We start from the raw sequence: 19,066 nt of genomic DNA on the forward strand, positions 1-19,066 counted from the left end.
AACCCCCCCTTTCCCTCCCGCCATTCGCGCTCAGGGTTGGAGGGGAGAGGAGCCTCACTTCGTCGCCCCCCTCCCGTCCCGGTCTCTTCCCTCTCCACCCTCGCCTCGGTCCCTCTCGTCCGCTAGTCGTGTCAGTACCTCTCCTGCCCTACCTGCAGAGCGGTTGGTCGACTGAGACCGGCAACTTCTTCTTTCGCCCGATTCGACGGTTTTGCCCGGCAATGTCCCTTCAACCCTGAAGAGTTGAATTTTCTCCTCGACACCTCCTCCCCCTTTGGGCTCTCTTGTGTGTCTTCACCATCCGGTCTCCTGGCTTCGTACCCGCCGCCGAGAGGGACGGAACGATACCCCAGGCGATCAGTCGCCGTCTTCCCCCGGCGACGACCCCGGTCGCGCCCGCCACGGTATCGCACCGCGGAGTCGAGACAGTGAGAGAGAGTTCAATACACCCAGGAGTGGAGGACACTTACTCACCTCTCTTCATGACGGACTTAAGATATCACCGGTGGACTTGAGTGCGAGAGATTTCCGTTGTGTGGAAAAGTTCGGAATCGACTCAACTCTTTATTTTTTTTCTAAGGAGAGAAACCAATTCGTCGTGCACCATCCCTTACATCGACACTGTGGTGTGGAGGACGTGGTCCATTTTGTTATTTTTTTAATCTCTCCGATCCAACAAGAGTTTTGGTTCTTCCATCCAGGGAGGTGTGCGACCAAGGGGATTTTCTTCTGGTGGGATAGTATTATTTGACAGATAAACAGAGAGGGGGGGTGGACGTTTGTCGAGTGTGTGTTTTTATTTCCTCTCTCTTGTGTGTGGGACGTGAAAGGAGAGTTTTTTTGTTTTAAAATCTCAGCTCACGAGGACGTCTTCCCGGTTCGATGGAGACCGCGGTTCGACTCCTAGCCTGTCTCCTGTTCCTCGGGGTGGGTTGGATCTCTCCCGGGGAAGGGCTCTCTCAAGATGTGCTCGAACCCCCGCCAACCCGATCAGGGGTCCGGCTCGTCAGCGGTGCTTACGACGGACTAGTCATCTCCGTGGACGAAGGCGTCCCCAAGGATGAGTGTGGGACACTCCTGGAAGGATTAGAGGTGAGCAAATCCCAAAAAAGGATTCATTTATCACACATCAAACACGTCCATTGTGTTCACGAACTTTCAAATCCCGAAACGTCACCCGACCCCGCTGACTAATCCCTCTTCACGCGACCTTATCGAATGAAGCGCGATCACGAATACCTCCACATGAAGGTATTCAAGATGCTATTTTTTGAGCGGACGGATTTAATGGAAACCTAATACATTATTTCTCTCTATCTGTATTCTCCTCCAGAACCATATTCAGTAACCTCCGAAGTCACCGCCCTCTTACATCCTTTGAGATCTCAAACTTCGATTGCCATAGCTCCTCCACCTCAGAAGATGGAGTCCTGTTGTCCTCTTTTAAACTGAATTAGGTATTAGAGCTTAACGTATTACCATAATCGACTCATAATACCCCTTAACCTAATGCGCTTGTGGAAGTGTAGTTGTGTTTGCGTGCCAGATCATATTCCAGTGACTCTGGGTAATGATTAGTTTTTTATCAAGTTTTCGTGCGAGGATTGTGGCTTCCAACTTATTCAGCTTATCAGGTTACCTCGAGTAAACCTCTGTACCCTTCCTAAAGAGGTTTTTTCATCATCATAACCTTGTCGTATTCTCTCCATGAACTATAGGATAGGTATATTTTGGCCGTACCCTACAAACTGACGTGGGAAACTAATATTACCCTTGGCATAACCCTCTTTACTTTTGCCGATTCTAATACTTTACACACCCTCACAACACTTGAATTGCCCATTCTTCTTCAAAATACTCCTTCTCCTACAATTACTTTTTCCTTTGACCATGTTCGGTGAATCAATCGCATCTTCTACGTATTCCAACCAAGGATGTTCACAGAAAACAAGCACTAGTTCACTGTAACAATTTCCGTCACGGTGGTTCTCAGGTATTTCTTACTTCTCCTTCTTTGCCTCGGAGGACGCATGATACGAACCTACAGAAATTGTTATTCACCACAGGGAATGATTGCCTGGAAGTTCCACGTGTTCAGTCAGCGGACTTTGTCGTTGAATATGTATATTGTTGCCTCACCGCTTCCGTGCGAGCCGTGTCATCAACGTGTTCTACCGTCCGAAGCTGCATCTCTCAAAGTTTTCCCCGCTCACCGCATCATTTCTCTTTTAATTATCGATTTACAATACTAGCTCGCTTTCGTGTTTTCTTTCGGAATTTTCATTTAAACACATCCCCTCCCGTTTTTATTCTCCCCGTCCATATTTCATCTCATTACCCGCTTCATTGAGTCTCTTCAGCGCAAGCCGTGTGTGTGCCCGATCATTATTGTCCCTTCGTTTTGGTCACGACGTTGTTTTTTTTCACTCCGCTTGAAGAAGAAAAAAAAACAATGGAAAGTTGCGTTTTTGTGAAGGAATATATCTTTCAAAACTCAACGGTCATTATTTATTGATTTCCACATCGGTCGTGAGTGCGTTTCCAGTGTTATTGGTCATTCATGTCCATGTCGGCTTTATTTCACGTCATTGAAGAGTGTTTTAGTATTGCCCGGGAAACGATCGACCGAATTTTTTTACGATAATAAAAAAATCAGGCTAGGTTACCGATGCCTGAAGGGAACACGGTCATGAACTTAACCCTTTGCTTGACCCGGGCCGTATTTTCAGAACGTCAGAACATTGAAGGTAGGGATTTTATTGCCTTCGAACGCGGTCCAATGCTTTATTTATGTCCCGTGAACTTTCAGACACAAGAAAAATGAAGAATACTAAATTCCTGATGTGTTTTACAGCCTTTTTCTCTTTATTCTTCGCAAAGTTGAAATTAAATCTTCAGCTTTTATTATTTGAAGAGAACCAGCAAAACTGTTCTTAAAATACATGGGTTCAATTGTCTTACTCTAAGGATCATAACAGCTTTTTCGCATCTGAAAAGAGGGACTCGATAACCACAAGTGAAATCCGGAAAAATCATTCGTAGATGGAATTTCATTTTTGACACACATTGTAACATATTGTATTCTTTCGACAAATAATCAGCTAGTGGCCATAAATACCATGACTACCTTTTTAAATGTGTTCGCAAGCATCATCCTCTTTTCACGTAGGGTTAAATGAAATTGCCGTGCTGAGAGTCAAGTGTGTTGGAGCGGAGTTGTAAAAAAAAAGGCTAACACGCTTTAACTTTCGCTGTTGGTAATTGCTCGGGGCTTCGGAAAACAAAATTTACCTCCAAAGACCATTCAAGACCCGTGTGTTGGTCAACATTCATTCAAGCTCTACCTTACTCCCCCGTTGATACTCTCTCCCCCCTCCTTCCCCCCTAAGGTACCCCTTCGAGGTTATAAGTGGCAGTTACGAGGGCAAACAAGACAGGCAGGATTCAAATCCTAGAACGGGGAATGACCAGGGGGGGAGGAGTGCTGCCAATGCGCCGTTGCCGTTGGGTTTGCCGCTACGTTCCCTTGCGGGTGTGCCCTTGCATTTCGCTCGTTCGTAAATTCGCGCCCTTTTATTTTCCCCTTGCCGTAACGCAAGGTCGCCGCCACATATTCACGACCAGCAGGATCCTTTTGAGCTCTCCTTAATTCCGAAAAGCCGGAGTGGAATGTGAATGAAAATATCGCTTTTCCTCCAGAAACCGCAGTCATCTTTTCGTCCCCATCCCTCAACATGTCAGCCTCGATCGCCTTCGTGCTATATGATAACCACAGAGAATCTCTTTGGCTTGAATTTGGCGTCTACAAACTCGATAGCCGAAGCCTCACTTGTGTAGATAGAGTGCGGCTCGATAGCACACGGGAGTTGTTCCATCCGAGTAAGCATGAAATGGGTTGGGTTTGAGTGATTTTACACGTATGTAGATCTCAAAATGTTTGTGCTTGGTAAAGTATTGGCATGGGCTTGTAATTCACATCACGGCGGGCAATCGCTACTTGTAACTGTTGGGCTAGGGGAAGTTTTTAATTGGGGTGACTTTTCACGGAATGCGGGGAAAGTGTGAGGGAAACCCGGTGTTGGCATTAGCCTACTATTATAACGTAATGTGCCACCAAGGAGTAACTCAGTTGAGCGTCCCATCCGACGGACGGCGCACTCGAAGTGGTCTCCACATGGCAGCCCTCAAGTAGGGATTGTAAAATTCTACGACTGGTTTGATTCGAACCCGGGCCCTCTGGGTGCCAACTTAGTACTACACGCATATCACAACAATCCTATCCTTAACGGCTGATCGGCTGTGAACAAGAAAAAAAAACAGGGTCACGCCAAATGATATGCTTCATGAGGTTATTTTCAAATAGGGGTGTATTTTTTTGTCGAAAACAACTGAGTATTTTTTTTGCGGGAGCATTGGAAAACTGATCGTGTGGACTTCATCAAAGCAAAAAGGAACAAGGTATTAAGGAAGTCCGTTACCGCTTTAGGATTCGAATTCGAGTTCAACAAAATCATAGGATATAAATTTATGGATATGAATAAATTTATGCGCCTTGCTGCCGCTGGATAGATGGTGAAATTTTTTTCGAGCGTAAAAAAAACTAAATAAATTCCCTCTCACTCGGTCGCGCTAGTTTCGACGGCTCATTTGTCGGACGTCGGTATCGATTAATCGGTTCGCGACGACTTCAGGCGACGGTCTGAAAAAGACGGGATTTCGGAAGTTCTAGTTTTTGCTTCGATAAAATGAGAAAAACTGTGGCGGAGTGGGAAAAATCCCCCAAAAAATATGCCAGTGGTTTCCGGAGATATCTTAAGAGGAGATCTCTTCAACAGCTCCTCCTTCGGGGCCCGGAATTCGAACGTGAGAGTGAACCCCATTCGAATCTACATGCCGAGATCTTGATTTCCACGCGCGCGCACAAAAAAAACTTCAGTCTTCCTTTCCCCAGCGTCAATGAAATCACCTTCTGGACCAAGTTCCATCCAATTCGGAGAACAAATCAGCGGTCATAACCACAGCGTTTACTTCCTTCATCTCGCCTTCATCCACGTCTCCTCTGGTTTTCTTGTCCGACCCCGCCAAAGGTTTGCTTCAGATAAACAGACACAGTTTAGGCACTTCCTCGAAACCGCCACCCCCCTCCCCATTCCCACCCTCTCCCATCCTCTTCCCTCCCCTGCCCCCCTCTGCCCATAACGAAAGCTTTACGAGCCATCATTTTCCCCCAAACAGTCGCGTGATGAACCCGTTTCGGGGAAGGAGCATCCAAATTCACGTGATACGATACGCCATGCAGGCCACCACTATGGTATGTGGCGGGGGGCGGTTTCACACTTTTCCCTTCTGCATAATACTTAATTGTGTAACTGCCGCGAAAGGTCAATCAACGATGGGAGAAAGCGTTGGGTTAGGTAACAAATAGGTTTATCGTGCAAAAAGGTTTTTAATTTCTGATTCCAAATATATTAATGGGAGACGTCCTTCATTCTTACAATATGGCCATTGCGTATAATGAGCATCCACAAGTAGATGTTGGCATGTTGGAAGGAATGAAGGGAAGTATGCTGAATTGAAGAGGAGCCTATTGTAGTGTTGGATGTCAGGTTGTGTTTTGTGGGAGAGGCAAGGGTATTATCGTTGTTCTGTATCATGTGTCCATCGAAAAACTGCCTAAACGACACACCAACAAAGATGGGAATAATGTCTATAATCTACGCTACTTAGCCTAAATAATTATCTTCTTGTCAATTTCGATCACTTCCATTATGGTTTCTAATCGAAAAAAATATGTTTAAAACTCGTACGTTCTACAGTTTTATCTGATTTTGTATTTACGATCCAACATACCGTAGTATGAAGGGATTTGTAATATATTTGTACCCGAGTTACTATAAACGCAGGATATTTAGCCTTTGTTTTTAACCTTTGGACTGTGTGTGGCTCCCATTTGGTTCTTACATTCATTAAGACGCCCTGGTATATTTGTTACAGTTTTTTCCAACATAAGTGCTCCTAGACGTGCACATTCTAATTGGGATATCAAAACCTACCTAATAAGAATCCCATGTATTAGCGGCGCATTATAGAAGTGGCTTAAAACATTAAAAATGACAGCGTTCTTTCAACTACCCATTTCTTTTCCCAAGTAGACATACCCACCTGGGTGCGGGAAGGTAATATTCGACCCGCATCCGTCTCGTTGGGATGCCGTAATCTTCGGTTTCCTTGACTTCTTCCTCTCCCCCCTCCCTCCCAACACTCTCCCCTGATTAGGCGTCCAATAGGGGTACGGAAATAATTCAGAACCTTTGACAGGTGTCGTAAGTGTATGGTTCGTAGGTCCTTTTTTTAATATATGCTAAGTCCATGATGCAGTGCAATCGCGCTGAAGGTATTGCAAGCGTTAATAAAAAATGTGTTTGGTGATTTTTTCACGGGCTCCGATTCGAGCGAAACTTAACCACCGTGCGCCGCCTTGCTTCTTTGAGTTGGGAATGGGTAGAATAGAAGTAAGGGAGCCGTGATATCACTCTCTCCGTAGTGACTGAAATTAGGAGAAAAAACGGGATCTTTGAGGCGTGATGAGCTAGGTACTAACTTGCGATCGACAACCGTAAGAATACGATTTCGTGACTTTTAGGGCGATGATAAAAAATGTTAGTCATAGTAATGATTTCATTCCACTTTTGACAGATTTACAGCATAAAATTATGCGCATTAATGTGATCATTTTAATTAGGGTGGAAATTAAGATACCCCAGAGGAAACTCAGTTTTTAAGGTTAATCGATGGCATTAAATTTTAGGCAGATGTCTGGTATAAATAAATACATGATAGCATATGCCTTAACATTATTTGGTGGAATTTCATATTAGTGTTTAATCGATCGACCATATTTTAAGAAAAGTGATTAATTACTTCAGCATAACACATTTATAGGGATAATTGATAGTTTTATCAACACTTTTGTGCGATTTCTGGCGTTTCAAAATGGATAAAAAGTTGAAATTAAATTTAAAATACTTCGCCTTTCCACATTATGTGGAAAGGCGAAGTATTTTAAATTTAATTTCAATATGAAGAATTTCCACCAAGTGACGCCAGAAACTGTTTCATTTGGATAAAAAGTGTTTTTTATTAATCTATTAAGTTTAGATAAAAATCAGGCCAAACGTTTCCGTTGATGCGGATGATCCCGAATTTCTAGGACGCTTTGTGACCCTTTATATATCCCAACACCTTCCCCTCATTCTGGATTCCTCGTTGCGCCCGAATCGTTAAAATGAGAAGGGGAGAGAAAAAGGAAATTCCCGCCTTCGGCCACCCTGGCCACGTTTTGTCAACACGGTGTCGTGGGTACGTGGGAATGCTTCGCCGGAGTCGTAGCTCGCAAGAGTCTCCGTGGGTTCCCTTTCCAGACACGCCTCCTCCCTTAAAGACAGCGTGCGTGTGCACACACGCACGCACTTTGAGGAAGAGCGAGAGAGTAAGAAAATAGTGGCGCTAAAAAGTTTCGGAGGTGCGAGAAGGACGTGTTTGCGTTGTCGGTGCAAGGGACAAGGACTTGAAAATAATCTCCTCCTACCCTCTCCTTCCTCACCCCATCCCCCATCTCCCCTCCCCCTTGTCCCCCCCCTTTAACTCACCATTTTTCACACGGTGGTCTACATTTCTTTCGAGGGTGAATTGCTGTGTGGCTAGAATGATGGGAATCGGCAGGTCTTCTATTCCGGCTCGGAAAACCGTTAATTGGGACTAATCAGACGTATGGGGCATGGCCCTGGGCCAAAAGATACAACAGCACTTAGCAGAGTTGCAATGACATCATATTCACTGAGTTATAAATCCGAGTATTTGTTTGCAGAAGCTCGCCGAACTGTACCCAGTTCCTTGCCAACCTCTTCCTTCCCTCATTGCTCCATATTTTCCATTACCTGCTTCTCGTAGTCCATCCTGAATTTACTTCCTCTTTAATTCTTCCCACCCATGGTTCCTTCATTCATTCTCTGTAGTAAGCTATTGCGACTCAAGATGTGTCCAATCAGTTTTACTCTTTTCTTCCGAGTGTTCCTATTCCTTAGGCTTCTCTCCTCACCCGCCATTTGAAGTACTTCTTCATTTGTTACTCCTGTCTATAGATTTTAATTTCAGCAGTATCACATTTCCACAGTATCCATTCGTCTTACATCCGTCAGGGATGGAGACTCAATGTTTAAATTGTAATAAATGGCTTAATTATGAATGTTCTAGTACCTTTTTGCCGTTGTTATTTGCTTCTTCTGATTGAAATCCTTCTATGTCGCATCTATTCTGCTTGCTACCATCGCTAATGACCCTGTATCCTAAATAGCAAAACTCGTCCGCTTGACTTGCCTTACTAGTTTATCTTAGGGTTTTAATTTTTTTATGCATCTTCCCATCTCCTTGCCCGTATCTCCATAGACCCTATCCTTGTATGGTCTTCTTTCTTCACTGCCAGTATAGATAGCTCTATCTTTGCTAACCGCAGCATACTTATCTTTTGTCCTTGAGTTCGTACACCACCTCTTTATCTTTTGCTCAAGATGTACCGCGATAATGAATTCTGAACTCATAAACCACGTCCGGTCTCTAAATAATTTTTACCCGGGTACTGGTCCACATTTACCCGTACCCTGGTCTGTATTTCCAAGCTCAAAAGGGTCTATATTGTATCATACCTGTACAGTGGCGTAGTCAGACAATAATTCCGGGTGGGTATAAGACCCATCGTTGCCAACAGCACTTTACCCGTTGAAGTTATTTCTCCCATCCAAAAGCTAACGCCGATAGTGCAAGCTCACCTATTTCGTCTCTATTTCCTCTCCAAACCTACACCTACTCATTTTCCTTTCTTCCATTTAAGGCAAGTTGATATGCACCTTGTTTATTATTAAAATTTTCACGGTTGATACCGACCGTATATCATTCACTACAGCTCTGTCTGTTTCTAAATTTCTCGTAGATTATCACTTACCTATTTAATCGCTCAAGAAAATACCCTGTTGAAAGGTGATGTGTTGTAAAATTTCTCAAGTCTCTCGTCCTCCCTGAACTTTATTATATCCATGTGTTGATAAATTCAGTCTAGCTTGGTTTGATGCGTTGAGACAGCGTGACGTAAAATTAATGAAAGACACAGGTGGTGCTTCCCACGCATTTGTTTCATCGGAACCCGAGAGGGCGCCCCAACGCCTCTACTAGTGCTCGTCATCACGTGTTCAACTTGATGATGAAGCCTAGTGGTAGGCGTTGAAACTCCCGTGATGATTTGAAGAAACAAACAAGGGGGCAGTCCAGCTGTGTCTTTCGTTGACTTTATGGTATTTAGATTTTATAGCCTCCTGAGCCAAGAGTGACTGTCCAGGTGGGGAACCTCAAGTCCGAAGAACTTGTATCACCCCTCCCCAAAATGTATGTTATTGCCAGGGATGCCGTAATTGTAAGCTGTAAAATTATGTTAATCCATCCCTGAAGGTCGCAGAGATCCCCACCTCGCCCCACCCCATTTTCTACGCAAGAGAAAGGAAAAAAGATTTTATGCAAAACTTGAATATTTTGAAAATTTTGTTTTCTTAATATTTGAGCTCAGTAATTGATGTCGCAAGTCGGTAAAACGCGTCGTGCCTTAAAATTAAACTCTGTGGAAAAGTCAAAAATATTTTAACATGCATTAGAAATGTATACACCGAAAATGTTTTACTTCTTGAAATTTGTAAGTTATTTTATTCGTTGAAACAGGATACTGTATAATCCCTTATTGTGCATGATATGGCAATTTGCCTGTGTTCTCCAAATTGTTACGAAATAACACTCTTTGTTTAAGAATTTTTTAAGCGATGTTTTCCCCCGTTTCCTCAATCATTCGCCTGCCCCCACTCGGTCTTGAACTTAATCGTTTGTTCTCCTTTCCATTATACTTTTTTCGTCATTTTTAACACCCGCATTTCGAAACCCAACGGTATTTGTATAAAAATATATTTTTTATGTACACACACACAAATATATATTTATAAAAATACACAATTTATAATATATATATATATATATATATATATATATATATATATATATATATACATACATATGTGGGGCGCGGTAGTCCAGTGGGCAGAGCGTCGGACTGCTGACCAGAGGGTCCCGGGTTCGATTCCCGGGCAAGGCGCTCTGGGCACCTGCAGCTCCACCCAAGCTAAAGTAATTTTTCGGGTACCCGGTCTTCCTGGGAAACCATAACTGGCACAGGGAAAGGAACTAGCCCCCCTACCCTGATGTGTGAATTTTCATACGCCGTATAGGGCTTAGTACTGGGTGATCTCTACCATCACCTACTAAACCGACCTTCGGGTTGATTACTGTGTTTATGGTTTATGGTTATGGTTATATATATAGAATATAAATATATATATATATATATATATATATATGTAGATAGATAGATAGAATTCTTGGACATATTGATTTACGATCCATATTGAAAGACGGCAGCAGAAGCGCTTGTCCCCAGTGCGGCGGACACTTCAGCATTGGTCCCACGGTAAAAACACACTAAGGGAATCGGGGAATCCACCTCAACTATTTACACCAATAATACCTCATATGAAAATATCGTTAATGGTGAATTGTGGATTCATTTTTTGTATCATCGTACCACTAAGCCTTACTTAAAGACTACACTTCAAAGGGAGGGAGATAAACGAACGCCCTCGAATGCAGCGGTAGTTTATCCGTCGCGACAAGACGGTCGGGAAGCACCTCGTCGCCCTTAAAGCGGTGGGCATCACGCGTCCCTTTTATGCCCGACGGTTTCCTTGGCGCCCGCCCGCCCCGTCATAAAAGAAGGGAGGGGGCGGGGGGGGGGGGGGAGTGATACAGCAACAGCACTTTTCCCGCAGCCACCCCTACCCCCCCCCCCCCCGCCATTTAGCCGACGCGGTTCCAGCTCACCTCTCTGGAACGCATGAATGTGCGAGAGAGCGAGCTGCGCGCGTGTGAGGTGAGTAACGTCTTAGATCACGATTGAGGCGTGATATATGCGACGCCAGGACCTGGAGGAGAGAGGAGGAGGTGGCAGGAAGGAAGGGCGGAGGAGGAGGAGAAAGCGATGAGGAGATTTTGCAAGGGAACCTTTTAGTGAGCGCGTACGCAAATGGGGGCATATCGTCCCATCATTTCGTCGCCCCGATGATATATCTATACACAGACACACATATATATATATATAATATATATATATATATATATATATATATATATATATATATATATATATATATATATATATATATATATATATACACACATACATATATTAATATACATATATATGTGTATATATATAGATGTATATATGTGTATATATATATATATATATATATATATATATCTTTATACAAATATATATATATATATTTATATATATACATGTATATGTGTATACACAGTCATGATTTCATTTACTTATTTTTGTGAGTGGCGGCCGTCTCTGCCGTGTTCGCGCGCGCGCGCGCGCGGTGCGTTTTTCAATTGTTCGCGCGTCATGCCTTTCGTCTCGGTACGCTTAACGCATCGCCCCCGCCACTTGTTTTGTCGCTATCTCTTCCCCCCTCTCTCACCCCTTCCTTTCTTCCCTCCTTCCCCCCCCCTCCCCCACTCAGGGACGAAAATAAGAGTGAGCGTCGGGAAGCGAATTTAATGGGGACCCCGAGGAATCTTATTTCCCCGTATGAAGGGCTGATTTTTTTTTATCGGTTCAATCCGTGTGTTTGTATCGTTTCATTTAGATTTAACTCGCTTTTGTTACCCCCCCACCCACCCGTGTCAATGTTTATCGCGTCCTTCGCCATTGTTTTCGGATTTCGAAGGGCGGCGAATACTCACCTGTCCCAGGTCGGGAATTCGCTGGAAGAGGCATCTCGCTAGTTTACATCTGCGTCTGCATCTTACACCCCAGAAAGCACCCCCGCAGACGACGTGGGACATGGGGTGTCAGGTCACCCACAAGCGGGATAATTGGTGATTATATAGGCGTTCTGTATCATTAATTTTCGAGATTTTCGAATTTTATTACGTGAATGTTGCCTGAAACGACTCTTGCGAGGGAAAAGGTACTCCTTAAAATGGTATCTTCGGCAGTAAATTTCCCTTGACTACCTGTAATGGTTTCTCCTGCGGTAACTCCCCCATACTCTACCACTCACCGTCGTGGACCCTTTCTGAATTAGATATAGATAAACTCTTTCTGCGGTGTAAAATGTGTCCAGTCAAATATTCAGCAAAATTTTAGACTTCTTGTCTGGAAGGTGCTGCTCGCCTACTCTTTGTGAATTACTCGGAAGTTTGAGAAACGATGCGAAACAAAATTTTGTGAGACTTCAGATAGACAAGAAGTCTGAGATAAACGTTAAAATAAGTAGGGCAAAATCTAGAGTAGGTGGAATCCATTTTTGCAGCGTTTTGGAGGAGGGCTTGTACCGAGGGGAAGGCCTTCACCATTCTCTCACTTAAAGATCTTACCCCCCTCCCCCCCACACACACACATACTAACGTGTGATATCAGCTAATTTGTTCTCATTTGAATCTCCAGCGACGCTTTCTATTCTCTTGTGCCCTCTTATGGTCTTCGTACTGTCTGTTTTTAGCCCACATGGAATGTCCCCCTGGGAATACGCGTCATTCGACCCCACACTATACTGAAAACGTCATCTTTTCATCTTTTGTTTCGATCGTCACCCGCGCAGCTGGGAGTCGAGGCATAAAAAAAAATGATTTAAAGGCCTTCAAGAAAGATTACAAAAGAAAAAAGCAGATAGTGTCCATGATTCAAATATTTACTTCCCCGTCCTCCTGATGACCACGCCTCTAAATTCGAAGACGCGCCTCACGAGTCGACATGTACCCATTAATTCACGTTCGATCAGTTTACTCTCTCGTCGAATACTTAAACGTTATACGGTGAAGTTTTTATGTACGTATGGGTGTGGTTTTATTTTTACCGTGCCGGATCTTATCTGATACGTGTCATTGATGGTGCGGGTGCATCAGAGAGACCTCGGAATAGGATTTTCATGCCGGTGTAGTTTTGTGATATCCCCGCTCATTCGGGTTTTTCCGCTCATTTTTACGATCGTTTCCACGAGAGAGCACACGTACAGACTCAACCAGCTGTTTTCAACTCCACGATTGAACGGAAATTTCATCACGGCGGACCATAACAACAGGTCACACCGTCGCACTCAAACACACACACACACGCCGCACACATCTGTTCGACCCACGATCGAATATTCCGAAGTAATGAAGAAAGAAGAAATCCATCAGAAACGGTAATTTTTTCTGGGGCTCTGGATACGCAAGTGATGGGCGTTCTGGGGTACGAAAGTAACGAGCGTATTACTACGGTTGAAGGCTAGGTATTTATCGTTTTCGTTTGCGATGTAAGAAATCATTGTCGCAGGATGGTGTCTAGTACGTGTACAGTCGTCCAGTACCCAAGCGCATATATATCCTCTTCTGTAATCCCAAGGCGGGAGATCATACAAAGAATAGGCTGTCTACGTATAAAATTGTATTAATGAATCATTGCGGTTGCAGTCACCTTGGCATCCACTTAATTCATTCATATTCAATTTAAACTTATTCGTATTATGCTAAACGGACATCAGATAGTAGTATTTTTATAATAATAATGAGATAATATTTCAACGGTAATAACAATTACCAAAAAATGGTGACAGTGAAAACCCCTCCTGTTGTAACTAACTATCCCCTTAACGACCTAGTTGACAACCAAACAACGAGAAAATGATATTACGAATAGAAAATAATAACTTTTAAAAGGACAGATTTTTCTTACCTTAAACGGTAGAGTGTAATAATTTCCCGCGCCAATTCTTCCAATAAATCCAAATATTAATTAATTTGATCAAATCTTTGACTTACGAATCTAACTTTCCTTTGTAATATTCGATCTAATACTAATACCAAAACTACCATTTCATATGTAACATGCAGCCAAAGAGTTATGCCTGACGAAGTCTTCTTGAACTCAAGGTATAATTTATTTAATAGAATTTTCATACGGTCAATTATTTTTTGTTGTAAATTGAGGGATTGAATTCAGTTTGTTTGATATGTTTTATGCTTTGAAAAATTCAAAATAAACTAGGCAGTTATATCCATTTCGATACATATTCCATTCTCCCTGCCAATCAATCAGGAGGTAAACATATTGATTCTTAGACACTGTGAGCAAAGGAAGGGAGAAGAGAAACGGATCGATATTTTTGGTGGAGGGTTGCGTGTTTAGCAATGATTTTAAAATACGTTTTTATGGTCGTTTCTACTTGAGTATTTCAAATGATTCATTGTACGAGGACAACTATTTTTTTTTTGGCAAATATGACGTCGGTTTTTTGCTGAAAAATGACAACGATTCCGCGTAAAAAGGTTTGGATATCTCTAATTTCATTTACGCCGGTCTGAATTAGTTCAAACGTTTCATTGTTTAACGCCTGGAATGCGATTTGGATTGAATTGAAAAGATTTCGTCATTTCCGCGCAAAATGTTGGAAGGCAAGTAATAAAAAGTGCTGAAATACGTCGCTAGCAAGCTTTTTCACGCTTTGTCTTTGGAAATGCCGCGGTCCGTTGGTACAACATTTGATGTGGAAATCGCAAAATTTTCCAATTTTAATCTCGCTTACGACCCAACGGCACAAAGCATGAAACGTTTGAACAAATCCGGGTCGTCCAATTAAGTCGAGGCGTTCTAAGCTTTTGTATGGCGCGGTTCCGTTCTTATGTTCCGTCCATCTGGTGAAACGTCTGGCTATTTCCCGAATTCACGGAAAGCGTCCGATTTCAGACAGCAGGGCATTAAGAATGTGAATACGTGAAAATTAATGGAGAGCTTCATCAAACGCATTACTACAATCTGGATTTTCCTCAAAATGAGGTACTTATGGTGTGACTTCGTCCGTTAACTTCGTCTTAGACAGGCATTAAATTCGATTTAAAATTTTTTATCTCGTTACTAAGTCGAATTCCAGCGTAGAAACAGTTGCATTTTTTATTCCGATTCGACATTAAGGAGAGGCGAAAGTAACTACACGATTGTGTCCTAATATCTTTTAAAGCCATACCTTGCTCTTTAATTGAAAAAAAAATCAATAATGTCATGTGTGTGTACATATATGCATGCATATACATAATATATGTGTATGTATCCTCATATGTATGCATATATATATATATATATATATATGCATACGAGTATGTATATATATGTACATATATGTATGTACATATATACAGGTATACAGCCTGTATATGTTGTATGTATGTATTAGTCCAGGGGCAGAGCGTTGGACTAATGACCGAAGGGTCCGGGTTCGATTCCCGTACAAGCTTCTCTCGGCACCTGCAGCTCCACCCCTTCGGTCAGCAGTCCAACGCTCTACCCGCTGGACTACCGCGACCCATATATATGTGTGTGTGTGTTGGTCGCGGTAGTCCAGCGGGTAGAGCGTTGGACTACTGACCGGATATATATATATATATATATATATGCATATATCTTCGGCAAATGAAAATGATCAATTGAATCCGGAAGGAAAGTAAAGCTAACAGTTTTCCGAAGAAACCCTCGCGTCGTGTTTACATTCAATCTGGAGCACCGAGTCCGCTCATTTGGGCCGCAAATCCATTGAAATGAGTTACATTAAAGAGCAATTACAAAGGGCGTCGTGTGTCTTTCATCGCGGAGCGGTTCCGCCGCATTGAGCCGGAAACTCTCCCTTTGTTGATCTCAAAGCTTAAATCAGCATTGAAATCACCATGGGTTCGTGTATTAAATGGCTTAAATTGAGACTTATCTTTTGGTTTTGCCGACACCACTATAGGGGATGGCATGAAGAGTGTAATGTAAGTGTACTTGTATTTGAGAGTCATTGGTAGCACTTAGAAGCACGACTTAAAAGTACAAATCATTCAAGGTTAATGCAAGCACAGGGGGAATCATTTTAGCTTCGCAATGTTTTTAAGTTCAACCTTGAAGGAGTTTCACATGAGACATAGACCCCCGAACACCCCTTTATACTGAGAGTCATTTTTTCATTTGTACTAACATTCGCACCTCAGCAGGATGAAATCTTATTGTTACATATAGGGATAAAGTTTTATCGATTCGGAAAAATCGGGTATTGGCTCAACATGCAGAACTTCGCCTGCGAACACGCAGCTAAGAGAACAATCACATCGCTGGCAAACACACCCTGTGGGATATACTCCGTTGTCAACTCGTAAAAGAATGAGTAAGTTCGAGAATTTTCCTTTAAAAAAGAGAGCACGGTGTGATTTACCAATCGAATTGCATCACTTTTGGGTTTGGATCGGAGGAGGTGGGAGGGAATCTAATCCGCGCACCCGCCTGACATCTTCTTTCTGGATGAGATCCTATGAAATTTTGTCTACGCATGTTTGTGAGTGTTCAATGTTCCTCCCAACCTGTGTGACGAAATTTTCCTTTCGATTCAGGGAAAAAAATAATAATAAAACATTAATTCTTTTTAGGGCGACTCCTTATGAGAACGTCGGGTCCAAATGGTTGCCTGTGCGGGGGCGAGAGGGAAGGGAGAGTAAGAAAGGATGGCCCAAACACGTGGGTGTATATTTATGTATATATATATATTTTTTTTGTGTGTGTATAAATGTAACCTACATACATCCTAATACATACCTATGTATATATTATATATATATACATATATGTACAAATATATATATATATATATATATATATATATATATATATATACACACACATGCATACACACATATCCACCATCCATACTAGCCTACGCCCACCACCTACGTTGGTTCTAGGCCGGTATGTGAGGTCAGAAAAGAAAAGAAAGAAAAAAATAAATGTATGGAAGAGAAAACCCCTTCCCCCACCACCCTTCTCTTTGAGGACGGTTTTTTCTTTTCCGGTTACGACTATTGGAATCTGTAGGGAGTCTAGGGTGAGGAGGAGGGTATTATGGAGTCGCACAGGTAGCAGACAGGTACCCCTACCAGACCTTAGCTTTTCGGGGGCGGAGCAATCCTCCACTCCCCCCTTCCCCGCCAGGGGGTCCTTTTCTGGGGTGACAAAACAGCATGGACAGGGGTCGCAGCGGCATACACCTCCCGTCTTCCTCACTCACCTCACTGGCACGCACGCACGCCCACGCACGTCCCGGAGAAGGAGAATCTCCAGCGCGGTTCCAGTCAAAAGGTGGTAGCACCAGGGTCGGAGGTTTTTTTCCCACGGTCTCTGGTCGCACCGTCCTTTGTATTATTATTTTTTTCCACGACATGAATGAGCGCCGGGTTGTGGTGCGGGGGGAGAGGAGATCTCATAGTATGCGAAGGGTGAGGGGAATCCTTTGGGAAAATTCTGCCGAAACTGTAAATTCCTGACGCATCGGAATTTTGCTATCTACGGGATCTCGCGAGCTTTCGTGTAGATATAAAAGTGCCTCTCCTCCAGACCGATCGACGTTCCGGGTTCTGCGGCGAAACTGTACATGCTCCTTGTCATACTTACTCCTTTCCCTCTCGTGGTGGAGCGTGCTCGCATTGCGCATGCTTTCACGGGCTATTTTTTTAATCTCTGTTACCCTGCAAGACTCCAGGAAGGTGTGTGACGTAGGGTGTTAAATGACCAAACATTAAGGAATCTAGTGCTTGCCTTGGCATAGGTTGGCATTACCCGTTTGAGGCGTTAGAATTTTGTGAGCATGATTATCCTATTGCTATGTTCACGAATAGTTCAGATGAAATCTTATCCATCACAGTGGCAGTCTATTTTCCTCAACCTACTGCTGTGGTCTCGCTAATCAATGCAACATAATGCTGTAGGAATAAGAGTACAACCTTCGGATAATATTTGGCGGCATTGTTACCATATTTTCCCACTTGGTTTGAAGATCCCGCAATATGGCAATAAAACCTTTTTACGTTAGCTGTTTTTACTCATTTCAAGTTCTAATTGCTGGTTGTGGTGGGGGAGGGGAGTGGATTATTGGGAGAAACCAAAAGTTTGCAAGAAATGTGGATGTCGTGTGTTTTATTTGACAGTTGAATGTTAAATATTGTGATTTAAGGAGGGGATGGAGAACGATAGTTAGGCACAAGCTAGGGGGTGGAAAATAATCGGCATGTTGTATGGAATGAAAGGAGGTAGAAAGTATGTGGAATTGAAGAACAGTTGAATGTAGTGTGAGGTTTCGGGGTGCCTCTTGTTAGAAGAGTCTTGGGAATGTAACGGTGGTTAGTCTGATGGCGCATCCAAAACCTTTTTAGAAGGTAGACTAGCATTAATAGTAATAACACCAATGAGAATAGCGTCGTAGAATGATATCAGAATGGCAGCCCATGCACCGAGTGCATTGCCTTGATTTCAAAAGTCATTCAAGTCTTGTTGGTGACTCCCAATGGTTTATACCAGGCATGGTTGTGATATTTTTCTGTGTATCATTATTGTCAGGTGCGTTTCAAAGCTATATGATCGCGTAGCAATCATCCATTGTTCGTATCTTCTCGGGTTGTGAAATATCTTGCTCCACCTCTGGCAAGCTATTCGCGTTCGGTGAATTTTCACCCTTGACATCACTAATTAATTGGCTTTTTACTTTCACTTTATTTTTGTTTCAGTGGTAGTGTCCTTTGAATATTTATTCTTTCGTTTCCACCTTGTAAAAACAAAAGAGTTGATTATTTTTCGTTCCTTTTCATCCTCTTTTTTTTCAAAATTCTTCAATGTATAATTTTCAGAAGTTTTAGTTTTTTTTTATAAAATATGCATTTATTAGCTGCCTCTTTTGCTTTTATTTTTTGAACTTCCCTTTCTCCTGCCACTCAGTGGCTTGCGAACGTGTAAATTAATTTCAATAGTAATAGAATTCGCGGGCAAAAATATTTCGAACATCGGGAGCTTGACATTTTAACAGGTTGAACGGAAAAGTTTATCGCTGTGAACTGTATAATTTAAAGAGAACGC

The 19,066-nt window shown here is 42.7% G+C and overlaps 1 protein-coding gene across 1 annotated transcript in view; it reads left to right on the top strand.

Moving 5' to 3' along the window:
* The first annotated feature begins 248 nt into the window (after positions 1-248).
* The window catches only part of LOC139700963 (calcium-activated chloride channel regulator 2-like), an 82,618-nt gene continuing 63,800 nt past the window's right edge, over positions 249-19,066 (top strand). Inside the window, exon 1 of the mRNA XM_071599482.1 lies at positions 249-1,092. Within this exon, the coding sequence (XP_071455583.1) occupies positions 883-1,092 (210 nt within the window). The 5' untranslated portion in view covers positions 249-882. The remainder of the gene's footprint in view (positions 1,093-19,066) is intronic.

Source organism: Hetaerina americana, unplaced genomic scaffold (assembly GCF_022747635.1).
Source record: "Hetaerina americana unplaced genomic scaffold, ioHetAmer1.1.p SCAF_11, whole genome shotgun sequence".
In the NCBI taxonomy this organism is placed as follows: Eukaryota; Metazoa; Arthropoda; class Insecta; order Odonata; family Calopterygidae; genus Hetaerina; species Hetaerina americana.